We start from the raw sequence: 17,059 nt of genomic DNA, 5'->3' as shown, positions 1-17,059 counted from the left end.
GATGACTTACTTGAGGCGGTAAACAAGAACATCCAAACACCCCCAACATGTATCACCTGAAGCATCAAATCAACCTAATTAATGCTTCCCTTCTTGCTTTAAATTTAGGGATCACATTCAGAATAGTGCTACCATTTATGGAATACATTCAGCTGCTTTGTTCACTGTTAAGTAGACTACAGTATAGTTTATTATGTGGAATATGAAAATGAATTATGCATCTCTATATCTCCTTTCTCTCTTCTCTCTCTCTTTCTTTCTATCTCTCCCCCCACCCCCAGGGAGATACTGATTCACCCTCTACTTGAAAAAAGAGGAACTGAACCTTTTTTTAGGGCATAGTGTCTCTCTCACTCTCTGTATTACGCTGCCTCTCATTCAGTTTCTCTCTCTGTCTCTTTTTTTATTTCTTTCTCTCTCACAAAAACTCTCTGTCTCTGTCTCTCTTTCTCTCTCTCCCTCCCTCTCCCTCCCTCCCTCCCTCTCTCTCTCTCTCTGTCTCACATCGGACTGTTTTCAGCAGCAGCAGACAGCGAGGTCATCCTTTGCCCTCCTCCCCCCTCGACCCTTCGCCATGGTCAAGCGGGTGTGTCCAGCCGGCCAGACATGGAGTACCTTACTGGACTACTGTAGTTCGCGCAGACCCGAAGACCCGCAACCTCAACCAGGACCCCCGCGGCCGCCCGCTGCCAAGCCAACCGCTGCAAAACCAACAGCTGCCGAGCCGACCTACGGTTTGAAATACTTTGTTCCCTTCTAAATCTCATCTATAAAGTTACACAGAGATAGCTCTCGTTTTAGAACTGTTTTGGTCTCGCATTTCTTTGATTTCAACAGAAGAAGGATTTCATGAAAATTAATGTCAAACGTTTTTAAAATAATAGTACAGCCAAGGTTTTTAACATATTGCAAAAATCTGTCGCTGTTCCGGTTCTTTACTTCTTTGGCTCCGTTCCTCTCCTCTCCACCCCCACCCTCTGTCCCTCTCTCTCCTCCTTATCTCTCCTTCTTTCCTCGGTGCCTTTCCTCTCCTCTCCCTTCTTCCTCTCTACCCCCTTCTCACTCTCCTCTCCCCTCTTCCTCTCCTCCCCCCTCTACCACTCTTCCCCCTCTCCTCTTCCGCTCCTCCCCACTCCCCTCCCCTCTCCCCCTCCCCCCTCTCCCTCTCCTCCCTCCTCTCCACCTCTTCTCTCTCCTCTCCCCCTCCCCCTCTCCCTTTCCTCCCCCTCCTCCCTCAGTAACGTCCGGTGTGGTGACGGCTCCCTGGACTAAGGGTTCTGGCATGTGGACCGGCCCCGCGGCGGGCCCCTACCTGTGGGGCGCGGTGGCGGTGGTGGCCACCGGCTCCATCCTGGCCCTGGTGCTCTGGTTCCTCATCTACAGACAGCACCGTAACCGTGGCAACTGTAAGTTCGAAGAAGGAGATAACCCACGCCTCGTTGGGTGCTGGCTCAAGCCAGAACAACCCACCTCTGTAGTCTCCTCTCCTCACTCCTGTTGTCTCCTCTCCTCTCCTACTCTCCTCTGTTGTCTCCTCTCCTCACTCCTGTTGTCTCCTCTCCTCTCCTTCTCTCCTCTGTTGTCTACTCTCCTCACTCCTGTTGTCTCCTCTCCTTCTCTCCTCTGTAGTCTCCTCTCCTCACTCCTGTTGTCTCCTCTCCTTCTCTCCTCTGTTGTCTCCTCTCCTCACTCCTGTTGTCTCCTCTCCTCTCCTTCTCTCCTCTGTTGTCTACTCTCCTCACTCCTGTTGTCTCCTCTCCTCTCCTACTCTCCTCTGTTGTCTCCTCTCCTCACTCCTGTTGTCTCCTCTCCTCTCCTTCTCTCCTCTGTAGTCTCCTCTCCTCACTCCTGTTGTCTCCTCTCCTTCTCTCCTCTGTTGTCTCCTCTCCTCACTCCTGTTGTCTCCTCTCCTCTCCTTCTCTCCTCTGTTGTCTACTCTCCTCACTCCTGTTGTCTCCTCTCCTCTCCTACTCTCCTCTGTTGTCTCCTCTCCTCACTCCTGTTGTCTCCTCTCCTCTCCTTCTCTCCTCTGTTGTCTCCTCTCCTCACTCCTGTTGTCTCCTCTCCTACTCTCCTCTGTTGTCTCCTCTCCTCACTCCTGTTGTCTCCTCTCCTCTCCTTATGTCTCCTCTCCTCACTCCTGTTGTCTCCTCTCCTCTCCTTCTCTCTTCTGTTGTCTCCTCTCCTCACTCCTGCTGTCTCCTCTCCTTCTCTCCTCTGTTTTCTCCTCTCCTCATGTCTTCTCTAACCCCCCCCCCCCCCCCCCCCCCCGTCTCCTCTCCTCTCCCCAGGGATGTCCGGTCTATTCTAGTGTTACCATCGGTTTGTAAGAAGGAGGAAGAGGAGGTGCTCCTACAACCCCCCCTCCCCCCTCCCAAAAATATCCATATGCTGCAGCCCAACTGTCATTGTATATATGTGTGTATGTGTGTGTGTGTGTGTGTGTGTGTGTATGTGTGTGTGTGTGTGTGTGTGTGTGTGTGTGTGTGTGTGTGTGTGTGTGTGTGTGTGTGTGTGTGTGTGTGTGTGTGTGTGTGTGTGTGCAGGGAGTGTCACCAGACTATAAAACTGATCCTTGGCTCCCCAGGGGCCCCTCCGCCCGCTCTCCAAGACACAGACAAGACGGACCCCCTGCCCCTGGCCCCGGGGTCTTACCCGGCGGAGCCCCTCCGGAAGGACCCGGAACCCTCCGGCCCCCACTGCAATGGTGTGTACATGACCGACATCACTCCCTGCATGGCCGGGCAGAACGACATCACTTCCTGCATGGCCGGGCAGAACGACATCACTTCCTGCATGGCCGGGCAGAATGACATCACTTCCTGCATGGCCGGGCAGAATAACCACACTTGGGGGAGTCCCCGGGTGACCTGGGTTGGGGAGACTGGCAGGAAGCACCGCGTTCCACTTCCTGCCACCGAGCTGGGAGACACCACCCTGGTGACGGCCAAGACCGGCAGAGACCGGTACAGCCCAGTATAGACTTTAAGAGACCACTGTACAACAGTATAGACCCGTAGAGACCAGTACAGCCCAGTATAGACTTAAGAGACCACTGTACAACAGTATAGACCCGTAGAGACCAGTACAGCCCAGTATAGACTTAAGAGACCACTGTACAACAGTATGGACCAGTAGAGACCAGTACAGCCCAGTATAGACTTAAGAGACCACTGTACAACAGTAGAGACCAGTACAGCCCAGTATAGACTTAAGAGACCACTGTAAAAAATTAAAGACCAGTACAGCCCAGTATAGACTTAAGAGACCACTCTACAACAGTAGAGACCAGTATGGACCTGTTAACACCATGCAGCCTTGTAGAGACCACTTCAACCATTTAGAGACCAGGAGAGGCCGATAGTGAACACTGAACACCAGTAAATCCAGTAGAGACCATTAACGGCCAGTAGAGGCTAGATTTGAACCGTCAAGATGCCCTCACAACCACTAACAACCCCTAACAACCCCCCAACAAACAGAGAATGCATGACAGCGGTGGTGAGGTTGGTAATCCCCTCCCATTATCACCCAGCATGAGGGTCTATGGTTTATTCTGCTTCAACGTTTACCGACAATGATTCGATTTGAGTTATGTTCAACTGTGACGCTACAGCTTTTTTATCGACTCAATCAGCTGAAATGAGAATATTATTCCGCTGTGCTTGGAGCATATTGTTTCCTGTCGATCGCTGTAATTGAGTATTGTTATTAATCTTGAATTAAAATCGCATTGATTAAAAATCTATTTAATTTTCTTCACAATACAAAATAAACATGCTATGACTAAACGGTTCCAAACATGACATTGCAGACACAACACAAACCAAGACACACGTGACCATTGTGGAAGTGATCCTTTGAAGAGAAATATTCTCCGGTCATCAATACATCACCAATAGTTACATCAATATAAACATACTTAATCTATATCAATTAACAGCACTAGGAACCAAAAGAGTATGACCCTCTCTCTATACCTAAACATATTTACACAGTAAACATTTTTATCTCTAACACAAGTATTGCATAAATATTCTCCTGTCGACGGTGTGTGCAGATGAGGTTAAGTGCGGAGTCATTTAGGAGATCTGGAGGTCATCCACACTGAGATATTGAGGATCTGCTGAGAGCCTTTCACCGGCCCTCGATAACGCAGTCAATGCCTGTCCTTAGTGTTGAGTGACTTTGGTGTGATCAGTGAGTCAACAGAGGTAATCCACACGCACAACACATTACACAAACGGATTCATCCTTAAGCCCCAGTGATTTAAGAGTTGACTTAAAAGTCGTTAAGGCACTATGTGAGTACGAAACATGTCTTGCAGCACCTCACCTCCCCTTTTCTCTTATCTCACCTCATCACCCCTCCCAGCTCCTCACCTTAATTTGCCTCACCTCTTATCTCCTCACCTCCCCTCAATTCCCCTCACCTCATCTCCCCTCCCTCACATCTACTGCTATTTCCTCTCCCCCTTAACCACTCAGCCCCCCTCCCCTCACCCCTCACCCTCTCAACCTCGGCCATAAATGTATGACAGACGAGTGTGTGCGCCTGCGTGCGTCTGTGTGTGTGTGTGTGTACGGGGGGGGGTCACAGGTAGGTGCTGGGGTCGTCGGTGACGGCCAGGTCGAAGTAGGCGGGCAGGCCGTCGCTGGGCAGGCTGCCGTTGGTCTCGCGGCGCCGCACCCGGGTGGACAGGGTCTTCCTCTTCTCCGGCGGCCCGCTGCCCGCGCTCCGGCTCTCCAGGCTGCTCATGATCATCTCCGCCAGGTCCTGCTGCAGCCGCTGGAAGTTCTCCCTGGAAGGAGAGCAGAACCCGGTTGGGGGGGGGGTGAGCACAGAGCGTGCAGCCGTGTGGCGGGAGACGCGCCACGATGTCCCTGAATGTACGCCTTTTTGCATTTTGGGGGCGTTTAGCAGACGCTTTTATCCACGGCTCATTCGTCCATCCACACACCGACGGCGGTGTCGACCACGCAAGGTGACAGCCAGCTCGTCAGGAGCGGTCAGGGTGAGGCGACTTGCTCAGGGACACCTCGACGCCAGGAGGGGCGGGGGGATCGAACTAGCAACCTCCCGGTTACAGGCCAACCCGCTCTACCTCCGGTGAATGTGTGTGGGGGGGGGAAGGGGAGGGGGGGAGGGGGGTACTCACGCGGTGGGGGGGGTGGGCAGGTCGTACTCCCCTCCCGTCACGCCCGTCAGCCAGTAGGTCATCTCGTTCCCTTTGCCCTGGGGAGGAGGAGGGTTGGAGGTCATGGCTGACGTTCAATCCATTTGGATACATATCGGACAGATACACATTGGACACATATCTTGGGACTGTTTTGAAGAATACCGGAAGAGGAGGCTTTCAACTATGGTGCACAAAAACGTTTCTCCATTCCCCAGTGACCTGATGGAAGGTTGAACGTTGTATGGGGGGACGTATGTGTGTGTCCTACCTTCAGGAAAGTCTCTCCTCTCTTCTCGTACTCAAACTTGCAGTCAGTCCTCTGCAGGATGTTAATGGTGGACTCACTGACGTGGATCCTGAGGGCTGGAAGGAGACAGGAAGTAGGTCGATCTAACAGGAAGTAGGTCACTCTGACACGGAGTATGTCAATCTGACACAAAGCATGCAGGTTGCGTGTTATGGTTTCCCGTGTGAATGGGCAAGATATGTGTATGCCTGTGAATGTTATGTGTGTGTGCGTGTGTGTGTGTGTGTGTGTGTATGTATGTGGGTGTCTGTGTTCGTGTGTGTGTGTATGAGGGGCCGCCTGGAACAGAGTTCATATTTGGTTTTACACACACTATTATAATCTCGCATGAACACCACTATGCACATACACACACACCATTATACTCCTTTTACATGTATGTATGAGACTGTATAGTCGTGTTTGTGAGAGATTTTAGTACGGTAATTGAGAGAGTATATTAGTGTGTGAGAGAGTATATAGTTGGGTATGTGAGAGAGTATAGTTGTTTATGCAAGTGAGTATAGTAGTGTGTGTGAGAGTATAGTTGTTTATGCAAGATAGTAGTGTGTGTGACAGAAGTGAGTTTGATTCCTCAGTTCCTGATTCGCTGACAGAAGAGGCGGTAGCTTCTGGTGGCCAAAATAGGATCCATAATATCATCCGTTCTATAAAATATTCTAATCTAGAACCCCCCGGGGGTCCTGAAGCCCAGATTGAACCGCGACATGGCGGAGAAAGGGATTGTTGCCGTTTGCGGACTCCTGGAGCTCCTCCGGCGAGGAGGGGCAGGAGTCCGGCCGCCCCCCGGAGCCCCGCTCCCGGCCCCCTGCCGGAGGGGCTCAAAGCTCCATGTCGCGGTTCAATCTGGACTCAGACTGATGTGGAAGGACCAGAGACGTCGGACATCCCGACGCATTTTTAAGAATCATAATATCATCCGGTGGCGCACACAGCTTTTGGCTGTGATATTATATCGATATATTTTAATGACAACGGGAGAGTCAGTGTACGAAGTATTGCTTGGACAGCAATTTATTCGATACCACTGCTAATAAACTGTTGGAACACACACAGGACCGGTAACCACAAGAAACCCTGAGTAGAATATTTTATCGAACGAATGATATTATGAATCCTAAACGACCGCGTCAGTTTCTCTGACGTCGCTGGTACTTCCCCAACACGTAGAGACTGGCCATGGTTGAGAATGAATTGGTGGTCACAAGAGGAAACTTCTCTCGAACTCAGGCCACCCGGCAAACAAGCGACCAAAAAAACAGAATCTCTGGAAATTCCAGAGTGAAATGAAAGCTCAGTATATTGAGTGTCAGGAGCTACCACCTCTTCTGTCAGCCCATCAGGAACTGAGGAATCAAACTCACATCAGTTTCAGTCAAACTCTCTCACACACACTACTACATTTACATTTACATTTAGGGCATTTAGCAGACGCTTTTATCCAAAGCGACTTACAATAAGTACATTTGTCATAAGAAGTGCAACACTATATCGCTGTCGGTACAGAAAGGATGTTCATAGAACCAAGTGCAAGTACAACAATCGCTACGCTAACCAATTCCTCGTGTTACAGCAATGAGAGCAGCTACTGCAGTTAAGTACTATTATACAATACAATACAACACAATACAATACAGTGTACAATGGTGGCCAAAAGGGGGAGGGTGGCTATGCAGAGTCGAGGTGGAACTCTGAACAGGTGAGTCTTGAGTCCTTTTCGCAAGATAGTGAGCGACTCTGCGGTCCTGAGAACGGCAGGGAGCTCGTTCAACCACTGAGGTCCCAAAACCGAGAAAAGTTGTGACTATGCTGAACGGCCTTTGCTATGACGGTACCAGACGTCCAGCTGAGGTAGTTGAGCGGAGGGATCGAGCTGGGGTGTGTGGCTTTACCAATGCTTGGAGGTAGGCAGGGGCAGTTCCATCCACTGCCTTGTATGCCAGTACCATCGTCTAAAATATGATGTGAGCTACTACAGGGAGCCAGTGGAGGTCCCGGAAGAGGGGGGTCACATGGGAGAACTTCGGTAGGTTGAACACGAGGCGCGCTGCCGCATTCTGGATGCGCTGCAAAGGTTTAATCGCAGAGAAGGAAGTCCAGCCAGGATAATACTATTTTCTCTCACACACACTACAATATTCTCTTGCATAAACAACTATACTCTCATCAAATACACTACTATACTCTCTCACATACCCAATGTATGCTCTCTCACACACTACTATACGCTCTCACATACATTACTATACTCTCTCACATACAGGACTATACAGTCTCATACTTACATGCAAACAGAGTATATTAGTGTGTGTGTATGAGTAAAGTGGTGGATATGACAGATTATAATAGTATGTGTAAGATGCATGTTTGAATTCTGTCCCAGGCAGCCCCTCATATGCGTGCGACGCGTGTGTGTGTATATGTGTGTTTGCGTGCGTGCGTGTATGTATGTGTGTGTGTTTATGTGTGTGTGTGTGTTTGTGTTTATGGTTGTGTGTGTGTGTAGATGTGTGTGTGTGTGTGTGGCGTACGCAGGCCTGTGGACTCCATGCGTGTGTGTGTGTTTATGTGTGTGCGTGTGTTTGTGTTTATGGTTGTGTGTGTGTGTAGATGTGTGTGTGTGTGTGTGTGGCGTACGCAGGCCTGTGGACTGTGTGTGTGTGTGTGTGTTTGTGTTTATGGTTGTGTGTGTGTGTAGATGTGTGTGTGTGTGTGGCGTACGCAGGCCTGTGGACTCCATGCGTGAGGCCGTGTTCACTGTGTGTGTGTGTGTGTGTGTTTATGGTTGTGTGTGTGTGTAGATGTGTGTGTGTGTGGCGTACGCAGGCCTGTGGACTCCATGCGTGTGTGTGTGTTTATGGTTGTGTGTGTGTTTGTGTTTATGGTTGTGTGTGTGTAGATGTGTGTGTGTGTGTGGCGTACGCAGGCCTGTGGACTCCATGCGTGTGTGTGTGTGTGTGTAGATGTGTGTGTGTGTGTGGCGTACGCAGGCCTGTGGACTCCATGCGTGTGTGTGTGTGTGTGTAGATGTGTGTGTGTGTGTGTGGCGTACGCAGGCCTGTGGACTCCATGCGTGTGTGTGTGTGTGTGTAGATGTGTGTGTGTGTGTGGCGTACGCAGGCCTGTGGACTCCATGCGTGTGTGTGTGTGTGTGTAGATGTGTGTGTGTGTGTGTGGCGTACGCAGGCCTGTGGACTCCATGCGTGTGTGTGTGTGTGTGTAGATGTGTGTGTGTGTGTGGCGTACGCAGGCCTGTGGACTCCATGCGTGAGGCCGTGTTCACTGTGTCCCCGAACAGGCAGTAGCGCGGCATCTTGTTCCCCACCACTCCAGCTGCACAGGGGCCTGCAGACAGGTAGACAGGCAGACAGGTAGACAGGTAGACAGGTAGACAGGTAGACAGACAGGTAGACGGGTAGACAGACAGACAGGTAGACAGACAGAGAGACAGACAGACAGACAGACAGACAGACAGACAGACAGGCAGACAGACAGACAGACAGGCAGGCAGACAGACAGACAGACAGACAGACAGACAGACAGACAGGCAGGCAGGCAGGCAGGCAGGCAGGCAGGCAGACAGACAGACAGACAGACAGACAGACAGACAGGCAGGCAGGCAGGCAGGCAGGCAGGCAGACAGACAGACAGACAGACAGACAGACAGGCAGGCAGGCAGACAGACAGACAGACAGACAGACAGACAGACAGACAGGCAGACAGGGAGACAGACAGGAAGGCAGACGGGCCGACATAAACAGACAGATAAACATGTAAACAACATAGAGAGACAAATAAATAAGGTTAACTTCTGCCCCCCTCACAAAACAAATCATAAACCGTTTAACAACTGGTCGTCACGGTGATAAGACGGTGATAAGAGAAGATAATGAGAGGGTAATGTCATGGCTGTGAGCGGGTAATGAAAGGGTGACAATAAGGTTGTTGGAGGGTTATGAGAGGGTAAGAATATAATAGAATAGAATAACCTTTATCGTCATTGCACAAGACAACGAAAAGTCCTCCAGTTGCACAGTTATATAAAGGCTGTGAGAGGGTTATGAGAGGCTGTGAGAGGGTTATGAGAGGTTTTGAGAGGGTTATGAGAGGTTGTGAGAGGGTTATGAGAGGTTGTGAGAGGGTTACGAGAAGGTTGTGAGAGGGTTATGAAAGGTTGTGAGAGGGTTATGAGAGGTTGTGAGAGGGTTATGAGAGGTTGTGAGAGGGTTATGAGAAGGTTGTGAGAGGGTTACGAGAAGGTTGTGAGAGGGTTATGAAAGGTTGTGAGAGGGTTATGAGAGGTTTTGAGAGGGTTGTGAGAGGTTGTGAGAGGGTTATGAGAGGTTGTGAGAGGGTTATGAGAGGTTTTGAGAGGGTTGTGAGAGGTTGTGAGAGGGTTATGAGAAGGTTGTGAGAGGGTTCAGAGAGGTTGTGAGAGGGTTCAGAGAGGTTGTGAGAGGGTTAATAAACATTCCTATGTTTTATTTGTCATTTGCAAGTGTCTCTGAATATCCAGGCAAGCACTTTATAATATATTTTTATGAATAAATAAAAAATGTATCATTGATTATTGATCGTGATTGATAATTTGATTATTAGCAGGAGGTCAGGGGGTCATAAGGGGGGATCTGGGGGTCATGAGGACATCATCAGTGGGTCATGATGGGGTCATCAGGAGGTCATGAGGTCATCAGGGGGTCAAGAGGAGGTCATCAGGTGGTCATTAGGGGGTCGTCAGGGGGTCATGGAGAGGTCATGAGGAGGTCACCAGGGGTCATGGGGGGGCGGGGCCTACCGGAGTGCACCCCGATGCGGATCCACAGGGGGATGCCCGGGAGGTGCTGCAGCTGGAAGGTCCCGACGAAGGCCAGGATGTCCAGCGCCATGTGGGCGATGTCCACGGCGTGGCGGTTCCCGTTGCAGCGCGGCAGGCCGGATGCCACCATGTAGGCGTCGCCGATGGTCTCCACCTGGGGGTCGGGGGACGGGGGACGGGACATCATGACCTGGGACCACTCGACTCTGTGGGCTCTCTGGGGATCCTGGATAACCTTTCATTCGGGTTTCCGTTGGTAAAACATCTGAGCTAACAATGCTAACAAAATAGCACACTCCCAGTTTGCTACCTTAATCGACCTTTATCTCAACGTCTTTATCGTAGATACATACTCTGAGAGACCCTCAAACGCTTCCTTCAAATGTTGAAAACATATTAGACAAAATTGCGACATTGCCTAGAATCGGTACCTCTGTAGCAGGCATGCTAGCCTATTCTATCAGAAAGCTAAACACAAAGCTAGTGGTTGCATGCTCTCTTAAACATTAATTGGCAGCAAACTCACAAGAGCAGCGGAATCTTTTTCACCTCCTTCTGCTTTTCCAGTTGAAATGTTTCTATCCATTCATTCCTACATTTTCAGGCTCCCCACACATAAATACCCCAAGCAAAACACTTTCCAACCACTACAGGAAAAACCTTTAGAACCTCAAAGATCCCATGGCATGCTACTTTATGGTTCCTTTAACATAGTGGGGCCATAACACAGTATTTGAAGAGATGTTCCCGAAATTCAGCCGTGGTGCAGAATTTCAGCCACAGAATTTCAGTCGCACATTGAGTTTTCCCCAAACGCACCGTTTTGGTGTCTGTAGCTTTAATGCAAATGAGGAGGAGGGAGGCGGGTCAGGGAGGAGGGTGGGGGCGGTGGCGGTGGCTGAGATAACCCCCACTACCCTAAGTACCAAAGACGTCAGAGAACCGACCGTTACAGTGTGTCTTATCACACACACACACACACACACACACACACACACACACACACACACACACACACACACACACGTGGCGCTCACACGGTCGTAGCTCATCGTCTCATTGGAGGGCCAAATCCTCTGGGCGGGCAAGACAAAGAAAGGGGTGGCTTGGCCCCTTATGACGAGTCGACATATGGGGCCACATTCCAAATCAGTGCGCTTGAGCTTAGCCACTCTGAGTTTTAGCCACTCGGAGACGATAGGCAGGTTGACCATATCATCATATTAATGTGAGTAAACCTCACAAAGTGAGATTTTCATGCCATGGGACCTTTAATAATAGTTTGAACCTTATTAAAATGGTCTGTCCGCCCGTTAGCTCTAAGCTAGCGTAACTAGCGTCAGCATCAGTACCTTGTACACGTCGTGGTGGTCCAGGATGCTGTCGAAGTTCTTGTAGATGTCGTTGAGCATGTCCACCACCTCCATGGGCGTGCTGTAGTGGCAGAGGGTGGTGAAGCCCACGATGTCGCTGAAGTACACCGTCACCTCCTCGAACAGCTCCGGCTCCACACACCCCTTCTCCTTCAGCGAGCGCACCACCGGCCTGGGGGGGAGGTAGAGGCAGAGGTTATGATTGGGCGGAGGTGGTAGTGGTGGTGATGGAGGAGGTGGTGGTAGTGGTGGTGATGGAGGAGGTGGTGATAGTGGTGGTGATGGAGGAGGTGACAGTGGTGGTGATGGAGGAGGTGGTGGTAGTGGTGGTGATGGAGGTTATGATTGGGCGGAGGTGGTAGTAGTGGTGGTGATGGAGGAGGTGACAGTGGTGGTGATGGAGGAGGTGGTGTTCGAGGAGGTGATTGGGATAGGGGCAGCAGTGACGTGGTAGGCGTGGAGGTGGATGTCGGGCCAATGATATTGTTGGTGAGGGTGGAGGAGGGGATAATAACATGGGTGGTGGTTGCGTTGGTGATGGAGGTAGAGTGGCTGCAAATAGTTATGGAAAACACCGCCTGTACGTATAAAGTAAATAGGGTTAACTCATCTAATTAATAAGATAATAGACGATACAATCCCCCAGCAAAGCCAGCGGAGTGGTCTACACGTCCAGCCCAGTGTGTGTGTGTGTCAGTGTGTGTGTCTGTGTGTGTGTGTGTGTGCAGTCAGCGTACCCCGGCAGCAGCATGAAGTTGAGGCGGTCGGCGCGGTCCCGCTCGGCCTTGTAGAGCGAGGTGCGCTCCTCCACCAGGTGCTCCAGGTTCCTGGAGTACATCTGCAGCCGGCGGATCAGGTTGTCCATGTACGTCTCGCTCACCTGGTCGTGGAGGTTACTGCCGAGGAGCCCGAGGGAACGAGAGAACGTGAGCGGGACTCGCCTCCGGACTGGGGTCGAGGGGTCACGACCTGCTACTGTCTCAACCGCCAACCCGACAAACAGGGGTTCTTAACTGTTTTATGTCGGAACCCGACGGCAATAATTCAGATGAGACAGAACCGTGCGTGGTCATGCCGTGACCCACCTCTGATTGGGGACAGAGTTCAGAAAAGTTTAAGAAGATAGATAGTTTACGACTTGGTGTCAGCTGAGTCCAATGACACCAAGCATGACACTCTAGCAAATGGTAACATGTATTTTACATGGTACACCTAGGTCTAGCACATGATCTCGGTGTAGCAAGAGGGCGAGCTTGATCTCATTGGACTCAAGCTTAACGTGTAGATGCTAAATAACATGTAATTTGTCAAAAATCTCCATCGGGAAGCAAATCTATAGCTGGTCATTATTGATAAAGGCCTCCAAAATCGACAGCTAATTACTACCCCGAAACATATTCAAATATGATCATGTGTGGCACTGTTGCAATCGCCTCGAACCGTAGATGTCAAAGGACACCTTGTTTGCCCCGTTACGCCACCGGGAAGATATTTTCATACTTCTAATGGATTGATTCATATTTTAAGGTTCTCGGAGTGAGACTTTAAGCGGCTGCAGCAGAAGTGTTGAGATGAAAGACGATCTCAAGACATTTATAGAATATTCCCATTCACATTATGATTCTTCGTCATAACATCCGACCAAACATCCTTTACATTCACTGAGCGAAGATTATGAAAGTCCAGGCCCCCCTTTCCTGCACTCGGGGTCCGACTGGGCCAAGTTTCGGGCAGGAAGGGCCCCCCCTTCCTGCCCTCGGGGTCCGACCGGGCCAAGTTTCGGTGCGGGGGTCCCAGTTAGGCCCTAGAATATGGTATTCAAATTTCAGGGCGGTAGGACCTTCCTATCTCAAAAACTGTTTTTCCACCACATTCTGAACCATTAGGTCTTGCAGGCAACACTTCTGAGGTGCTTTGTCCAAATGACAGTCCACTTGGGAAAACTTTTTTTCTCTATGGGCTAGAACTACAAATCTTGGATATGTCGTTCTCGGGGCCCCGGGAAATGTGTGTAAACATTTTACCATCCCTAGCTATCTCGAAAAGGCCGGAAAAGGGGCGTGACCTCCAACAGTACAGTCAATGTACATAAGACAGAGGTTAGTTTTTAGGCCCCATTTTTTGCGGGATGGAGGTGTACATTTGTGGCTTAATGTGTGTAGACACAGCTGGCCTGTGGCCACGTCTTTGAAGTCTGGGGTCAAAAGGTCAAAAGGAGCCGGCACCACTCCGCTTATGAGATAACAAAAAGTTCATGTGTATTTCTCTCATAACTTTTTGTCATTAATAAAGAGAGGCCTGATTCTCAGATATGCAGGTTGGATGGCTACGGTGTAGGTCTGGGAAGAACTTCAGGCCAAAATCTTGCAAGCGAGCCGCTGGGTGAGGTGCAACGAGATGGAGCACTTGCTGAGTCATTTCCTGTAGGGCTGGAGCCACAGGTTGAAGCGTATGCGTCCTTTGAAACCCCCTTTGATATATAAGAGTCCCCAAGGTACAGTTTACTTAAATGTTCTCGACTCAGTCACCTATTGCATCACTTCCTTTAGGGCTTCGGCCTCCTAATTGATCATTGTAGTATAATTGAATGCCCTCTTTCATATTATATGATACTTCCACCACTGGGACATGGCAACAACTCTCCAAATCCATATGGGGAGGGGGGGGGGATGCTTTTGGACAGTAGGGGTGTACACTAGACATAAATAGGAAGCAAACTCAGGAGAAGGAATGACCTCTCACAAATATTTATTGAATAAATTGTTTCAAATAACCCTGCCTCGTTAAATCAATGAACTTGGTGTTTTGCTTTCAAAAATAGGTTATAGAAGAAGTCTAAACTGCAGAAAATAAAAACATCCAAGCTGCCTTTTAAGGATACCTCGGAATATCTGTCTATTTTTTAACCGTCGGACTCCAGTTTACGACAAAAACAACACAATTGACGGCAGCGCCTTTGCTGCGGGGTTTTTAGAGCCATGTAAGGATTAGAGGGGGCGGTCGATAGCAACCACCATAGCAACCATGATGGTCAAGTGACTGGATGCAGCCCCGTTGAAAAAAATAGAATACCACCCAACACACTCAGGAGATTAATGATATTTAAATTATTATGACCATGAAGTCTTTATTTGCATGGGTTTACATTTCGTTCTGTGTAGCATGGAAAAATCGGAGAAACACTCCCATTCAGAATGCATTGGTTTACATTTCGTTCTTTGGAGCACGGTTCTTTTTCTTTTTCTTTTTTTTTTCAGTTTTTGAGGAGGTGCTTCAAATATGCAATTTTTTCTGTAATCATCCAAAATCCAATGGAAAAAAACAAATGTAAACGTAATCCAGTGTTCACGAAATGTACACTGTCAACGTATGCTGTTGGCGACTGGGTTGGCTCTCAGATATACGTGTTTCTAACAAGATGATATCATTATAAGTTACATAAAGTAACGGCGCTAAACTAGTGAGCTGCTAGTTTAGCGAAAGCAGCGTCCCTAACAACCTGACGTTGTTGAAACATGCGAGCGAGCCGATAAAATCTTCCTAATAACTATAAAACTAAAGATCAGACACATTCACTGACTGAAGATTATGCAAATAAAAAGTATATTTCTCGCTAGAAATGTTATTAGAAACACGTTTAACGGTGAATCGGTCCTAAAATATTGCATTTCCCATTCAGATAATAAAGATTAATAAAGATCATACTGACTGAAGATTATGTAAGGAAAATGTACATTTCTCGCTAGAAATGTCATTAGAAACGCGTTTAATGGTGTATCTGTCCTAAAATATTGCATTTCCCATTCAGATAATAAAGATTAATATAGGCTACGTAACAATTTCACCAAATGCTAGGAGAACGTATGGCCCCCTGTTGGTGCTATTCCCCCATTCATTTCGAATGGAGAAGAAAACGTTTTCAGGGTCACGCTTTGCTCCAAGGCAGAGGGGAATGTAAAATGAAAAAATATATATATTGTGGCGACCACGGGTGTGGACGCCGTGTTCCGGAGCCGCGGGGGATTCTGGGAATTGGGGTTGTCAGTTGACAAAAGGGGCTTTTGTTAACTTGTTTTGTTGTTAGGATTAAGTGGGGTTGATGGGTTCGGGATGTTATGTGGTTGTGTGTTGTTCTATTAACATGTTCATTGTTCGTGTGTTCATTGTTGTCGACACCGTCACCGAGAGTGACGTGACCATCGTTTCGGGCAGCTGTTCCGTGTTGAAGTCTCGTTCAATAAAAAACTCTCGTTGTCGAGCGTGTCCCCCCCCCCCAACAAACGTGTCCCCCCCCCCCCTCAACAAACGTGTTCCCCCCCCCTACAAACGTGTCCCCCCCCCTCCCCCTCAACAAACCTGTCTTCCCCCCCCCCCACTCCCCGGTCAACAACAGTCTACCTCCCCCCCCCCCCCCCCCCCCCCTCAACAATCGTGTCCACAATTTGCCGCGAAACCCGTGAAACCCAAACCCCGAATCCCGCCTCCACAGCGGCACGCGTGGATATTGTAGGTATAACACGCTATTTTACGTTGAAATGCTACGTCTCCAGTGTTCATGGAAACGTACACCGTCAACGTTTTTTCTTGGCGACTGGGTTGTAAGAACACACACGCACGCGCACACACCGCAGCGACACTCGCCCAGGTAAGACGTTATGTTTTTAAACACAACGGCTCCGCCGTCGACCAACTCTCCCAGGTAAGACGTTCTGTCTATAGGCTGTCCAGATTGCAATAAAATAAGCGATTTTCGATTGTCCAGCTTTCGGAATTTAAAGTTGCTCAGGGTGAAGAACACATCTCTGAGTAGCCCCTGCTGAGCTCCAAAGTACCCCTTGAGGTACTTGTTCCCCCATTTGAGAACCACTGGTATAAGAAACCCTAATCTTAATCCATCCAGAGTTAGCAGGGACACGGCGATGTAAGACTAGTTTACATTTGTCACCTCTTGAAACACAAAAGGCATTCAGATGGCCTGACATAGGCAGGAATCCTGTTTAGAATGGCTTTACCCGACCCTTAAAGGTGGTAATAAATGTGGTGCATTTGCAGGTAATGTTGGTGTTCGGTACGTACCTGAAGATCTTACCCAGAGTTCCCTCGATCTTCTTGAAGTCTGGCCTGCGCTCTGGGTCCTCATCCCAGCAGTTTTTAATCAGTGTGAACAACTGTATTCACACACACACACACACACACGCACACACACACACACACACACACACACACACACACACACACACACACACACACACACACACACACACACACACACACACACACACACACACACACACACACACACACACACACAGAGACACACACATACGTTTTGGAGCATTGGATTTCAACGTCCGGTGATGAAGACCATCTGAGAAGGTCTGAA

The 17,059-nt window shown here is 49.3% G+C and overlaps 2 protein-coding genes across 2 annotated transcripts in view; one reads left to right on the top strand and one right to left on the bottom strand.

Annotated features, from left to right (window-relative positions):
- The first annotated feature begins 301 nt into the window (after positions 1 to 301).
- On the top strand, positions 302 to 3,751 carry LOC132452051 (uncharacterized). Its single transcript, XM_060044412.1, has 3 exons — positions 302 to 734; positions 1,239 to 1,406; positions 2,588 to 3,751. The coding sequence occupies exons 1-3, from the start codon at positions 575 to 577 to the stop codon at positions 2,980 to 2,982; spliced, it is 723 nt and encodes a 240-aa protein (XP_059900395.1). The 5' UTR covers positions 302 to 574; the 3' UTR covers positions 2,983 to 3,751.
- Positions 3,752 to 4,129: 378 nt separating this feature from the next.
- Positions 4,130 to 17,059, bottom strand: part of gucy2ca (guanylate cyclase 2Ca) — a 30,156-nt gene continuing 17,226 nt past the window's right edge. Inside the window, exons 20-27 of the mRNA XM_060044395.1 lie at positions 16,753 to 16,844; positions 12,414 to 12,572; positions 11,656 to 11,848; positions 10,283 to 10,457; positions 8,734 to 8,832; positions 5,449 to 5,543; positions 5,160 to 5,236; positions 4,130 to 4,802 (exon numbers count right to left, since the gene is read on the bottom strand). Coding sequence (XP_059900378.1) covers positions 4,595 to 4,802; positions 5,160 to 5,236; positions 5,449 to 5,543; positions 8,734 to 8,832; positions 10,283 to 10,457; positions 11,656 to 11,848; positions 12,414 to 12,572; positions 16,753 to 16,844 — 1,098 coding nt within the window. The 3' untranslated portion in view covers positions 4,130 to 4,594. The remainder of the gene's footprint in view (positions 4,803 to 5,159; positions 5,237 to 5,448; positions 5,544 to 8,733; positions 8,833 to 10,282; positions 10,458 to 11,655; positions 11,849 to 12,413; positions 12,573 to 16,752; positions 16,845 to 17,059) is intronic.

Source organism: Gadus macrocephalus, chromosome 2, assembly GCF_031168955.1.
Source record: "Gadus macrocephalus chromosome 2, ASM3116895v1".
NCBI lineage: Eukaryota > Metazoa > Chordata > Actinopteri > Gadiformes > Gadidae > Gadus > Gadus macrocephalus.
The sequence above is the reverse complement of the archived record's forward strand: the minus strand, read 5'-3'. Positions and strand labels throughout refer to the sequence as shown.

What these genes read in the sequence shown, in the direction of transcription:
- LOC132452051 (XM_060044412.1), top strand. Translation starts at nt 575, where the DNA reads ATGGTCAAGCGGGTGTGTCCAGCCGGCCAGACATGGAGTACCTTACTG. An exon ending in AGCTGCCGAGCCGACCTACG is followed by an intron (nt 735 to 1,238) that starts GTTTGAAATACT and finishes CTCCTCCCTCAG; the next exon opens with TAACGTCCGGTGTGGTGACG. An exon ending in GCACCGTAACCGTGGCAACT is followed by an intron (nt 1,407 to 2,587) that starts GTAAGTTCGAAG and finishes TTGGCTCCCCAG; the next exon opens with GGGCCCCTCCGCCCGCTCTC.